Below are 5,000 nucleotides of genomic sequence, written 5' to 3' on the forward strand. Positions count from 1 at the left end.
TATATATATATAGTAGTAAGTTGTAATGTATATATATATATTAATATATAAATATATAGTATATGTATATATATGAAAATAATATATATATGTAAAGTAATTTATATACATACAATGTAATATATATATATGTTGATATATTATACGTGCATATGTATATAATATATATACTATATATATATATATATATATATATATATATATAGATAGATAGATATATAATATATATATATAGTGTTTTATATTCATATATAATATATATATATATATATATATATATATATATATATATATGTACATCCACCATACATAAATATATCTATCTAGTCATATATCTATATATAAATATATAGTATGGAGTGTTGTTTGTATGAATATAAAAATTTATATATTATACTAACATATATACCAATTATATATACAATTAAACACATTTTTTTTCAAACTTTTTACCCCAAAAACCTCCAGGTTTTAAATTATACCCAAAAAAAACTGTATATGCCTTTACAGGCAATGAGAGGTATGAACATTGTGTAAACACTGTATGCGTGCCCGCCTCATACGTCGCATTTAATATCAAGTTTGGACGCTGCTTATAACTCCTAATATATGTTTTTCTTGCGAATTGGAGGTTCATTTTAAAAAGAAGGATAATTTCTCCAAAATTTCAAGGTTGGAGTTAGCAGTTTTAAGCGAGGTTGTGGATGCTTAATTAAAAGCTGTAAAAGCAACGAAGAACATATAAATATAGTTGGAAATAGTTGATGGTGTTTCTCTTATTTCCTATAAAAATCATTTATTTCTTCTATTCGAACCGATTAAGACCTACAGAAATATGTGTCAGCAAAACGGCCTGCTGTTTGTGTTTCGTTTTTAAATATATATAGTATATATAAATATATATATATATATATATATATATATATATATATATATATATATATATATATATATACACTCGAGGATTCAACTGGATATTTTACTTTATATTATTTATGGTTTAATATGATCACCATTCATCGAACATGATACCATGGGCGGTAATTATACTGAGGCATTATTCCCTCAAAATCCCGAAACTAATCTGAGGTGTATATAAATTCCAATATGCTAATACAGACATTTTTTCTCCAATACACTTAATTGAACATCCCACAATCCATCTGGAATTAAATGCGGCAAACAGAGTACCGGAAGGAGTATCGAATTCATAATAATTGTTACGGCATTTCCAACATTAGCTTATAAGTTTACAAGCGGACCTTTCAAAACGTTTTATTATTGCTAGTCTAATGAACTATATTATACTTTGCTAAAATGCAAAACACACCTTACGAAATGAATGCAGTAGAAACTTAATTAACAATTAACTCTGAATAACCTCACAAGAATCCCTTGGTATTCCAGTTGTACTTTAACTTTGTGTCGTATTTTATTTTTACATCATATTTTATGAATGTATTTTTTCCGTATGTAGATATATTATTGGCTTTTGAAAAAAGAATAATAGCTCTGTTGTGAAGCTAACGCTACTTGGCTGGTTGGGGGGGACGGGGGTAGAATTGCCGTGAGAATAACACCGACGACGGCGTAAACAAACAAAAGAAGCAGGACGATCGGTGTTTAATTTCATTTGGGACTTTGTATCAATTCTCTCCGCTAAAATGTCAAAAGTAAGTGTGCACATTCATTGTCAGTGCTCTATGTTCTTCACTATCTTGGAAATTAATGGTTAATAAAGCAGATAGACTGATTATCTTGTAAAAGTAAACTTGTGGAATATAAGTTTCTCTGAAATCGGTATTCATAGTTTTACAGTTATATTTACTAGATTGGATTTCACAAATGAGATGGATGTATCTTCCAAAACAACCTTGAGAACACTTTCGATGGATATCTTGGGATATAATAATGTTCTTACCTAAGATCTGCGTCGCCCAAACCCAAACCAAGAGCTGCAGAGGGAGACAAATTAGTGTAATGATCCCCCACATATCTGGCTGGATGGAGCTTTCAGAATTCACTGGCAGACTTTTAACAAATCACGAAATCAGTTCAAACTCTGAACCTATCAGCATATATGTGGAGGAGTGCTAAAGACATCTGTTGTGAAGGCCAAACTCATGTGAACTGTCCAAGACTTGGTATAGTCTTAAGGCGCTGTCACACTAGCCTATTTTCCGTCGTTTTATTTCGTCAATTTTCAAAAATTGTCAATTTTTCGAGGCGCGCAGTCACACTAGGAGCCAGCGGCTTAGTAATGCGATACTCGCATCGCATTTGTAAACAATGGCGCCAAAAATAAAAAAAAATAAAATTTGAACCAAGCGATAGGAGTGTGCGGTTATGCTAGACTTTTAGCAATTTTAGCAGATGCCTGAGCGTAACAAGAAAAAAGCAATAAAATATTCCTAATTCAAGTAATTCTTCTGAAGGGCCTGTGTCCTATCCACATATTTTTGGTGTTTCAAAACTGGAGGAAAAATAGCGCTGCCTTCTGCCGGCTGACGGATGTAAACAATGAAGTCGAGCACTTAAAACAGATTTTTACTCTATGGAAATAAAATTTATTTTACATACTTCTCTTTGTCAATTTTAAACTATAAATAAGAAAAGTAAATTTTATTATATTTGAATATCATTAATGATTTAAAACAAATACAAACATTTAAAAATATAGTTCTTGATTTGATTACGCTTGGCCAATAAGATGACGGGAATGTTTCACGCGGAAACTCGGAATTATCGTCTGACTAGAAAGATGCCAATTCGCTCAAAAATTGACAAATTTTCAGAAAATTGACGGAAAAGTGCTAGTGTGACAGCGCCTTTAGTGGGCAACATTGTTACTTTCATGGAGAAGAGGGAATGGAATTGATATGTCAGTGCAATCAAAGACACTTCTCATCTATGACATTTCTTGCACAAATCAAAGATAAAGACGTTAAAATTTTGATATGGAATTGTAATACCACAGCAGTTCTTTCACCCTTCGTCATGTATTGATAAATAATCTACTAAATTTTTACCAGATGTGGACTTTGGAAAAGAGCTGGTTCTTGAAAAGGATGTTTATTTTGTCTATTGACGAAAACCAATGAGAGCTATCTATAGATTGACAGGGCAGTCGTAACGGCATCATCAACTGGATTCTTGTTCATTTTCACACTCTTGTCTCCATGTCCCAGTCTGAGTCATATTGTCTTTACATTGTTTTTATGCATTGTCAAAATATTATTTGAGTGCTTGCCTCATCCTTCTTCAGAGGATGATTAACAAAGGCAAGTGTATGAAAATTAAGTATTACGGAATTGTCTATCAGTTGCACCTTGCATGGTCATATCAGTCATGGTATGACGAACATGACAAAGAACCATGGATACGACCATATGTTCCTTATTTGTGAAGCTAATAAATTTGAACCAGTTCAGAGCCTGTTGTCATATTGTGTGTTTGTGTGCTTAAGGTACTGAATCCAGCACAAAATGTACATTGGGAAAGCTGGATACACATTGATGATGTATTCAAGAGGTTGTCACAAAAGACGGACACGCTCTGTCTCGTCAGAATATATTTGGGGGACGTTTGTTGACTTATTTTGCAGTAGTGTTGTTAGGCAACTGTGATCATGGTGCATAAGTTAGTCTGTATACAGAAATATACCATGTCTTGTGTGATTTGTAGCTCCCACAATTCAAAACCCCAAATATTGCATAGGAAGGATAAGGTGGGTTGCCAACTAAAAAAAATTAAAATCTGAGGAAAAAATAAGCATCAGATCTGAAGATATTATAGCCAGATAATAGGATAGGGCTCCCCCCCTGACTAAGTCAGGAGGGGGAGTTCCCCTTTTAGGATTTCCCAGTAATTGTTGTGAAGAACTTTAAGATTTGAATCGGGTGCATGATTACATTTTGTTTACATTTACATACTATGTTATAGCTCATTAATTTATATCCTGCACAATATAAAATAACGATTTCAAACAGTAGACATGCTTGCTTTACATGTTTCATAATTCAGTGTCATTGCTAATAACAGTAGAAAAATTGGAAAATTCAAGTTGATCTATATAATAGATAGTGACTTTGGAGAGCTACTATGAGAATAAAGTTTTATTAGGTCTCCCTACAAATGTTTATATTTCATGAATTTTATTTGATTTACAGATTGTGATATTTGAATATCTTAACCCATTTCCGCCGGGACTGTTTCGTCTTTTATGGCTTCAATGCCGGGGCTCTCGAACGCATAGGCCTAAATCAATTATATCGTCGACGGCGTTTGCCGGCACCCGGCGCTATCATATTACATAATCGTCGTCTGTGGCCGGCGCCCGGCGGTATTGGGTTAAGAAAATATATGTGGATATTTTACATTACTTTGTTATTGATATACTGAGTATATAATGAGCATGAATTTTTTTTCTTGCATAAAGTACATGACTTGAAACATTGTAATATGACATGATTTTGCTCATTATAAGGATAACATTTATGAACAAAAGGAAAAAATGTAATCTGCTTTTGTTCAACTCTTCAGAAATGGGCCACATCTTAACCCATTGCGTATGGGTGTCATGACATACAGGATGCAAGAGCTTTGGCCTGATAATGGTTGTCATGATTAAATGAGGCTCAGGGATTTTGGATCACTGCGTTATTTTATTGTGCTATGAATAATGAAGGAGTGATGATGACAAGTGATGACAGTCATCAGATCAGTGATGACAGTCATAATAACAATAATTGCTGTAATATTATGCAAAATGGGTTTCACCTAATGTCCAAAACCTAGATGGCATCACACTCTTCTAGCACCAGCAGGAGAGACAACCTTGAATGGCACCCATCCATGGTCTCTAGCAAGCAGTATTTTTATAGAGTGATGGCACACAGGAGTTGCCAATCTCTTGATCTAAAGTACTGCCGATGAAGGATGTGCATGTAGAATGAAAAAAAGGAATTCCCAGTGTCTACAATGTGCCCCTGTGCCTGTAG

The 5,000-nt window shown here is 33.5% G+C and overlaps 1 protein-coding gene across 1 annotated transcript in view; it reads left to right on the forward strand.

Moving 5' to 3' along the window:
* The first annotated feature begins 1,548 nt into the window (after positions 1-1,548).
* Positions 1,549-5,000, forward strand: part of LOC122248668 (CXXC-type zinc finger protein 1) — a 25,291-nt gene continuing 21,839 nt past the window's right edge. Inside the window, exon 1 of the mRNA XM_043008829.2 lies at positions 1,549-1,673. Within this exon, the coding sequence (XP_042864763.1) occupies positions 1,665-1,673 (9 nt within the window). The 5' untranslated portion in view covers positions 1,549-1,664. The remainder of the gene's footprint in view (positions 1,674-5,000) is intronic.

Source organism: Penaeus japonicus, unplaced genomic scaffold, assembly GCF_977035675.1.
Source record: "Penaeus japonicus unplaced genomic scaffold, GWHDUDI00000001_assembly GWHDUDI00000004, whole genome shotgun sequence".
Lineage (NCBI taxonomy): Eukaryota > Metazoa > Arthropoda > Malacostraca > Decapoda > Penaeidae > Penaeus > Penaeus japonicus.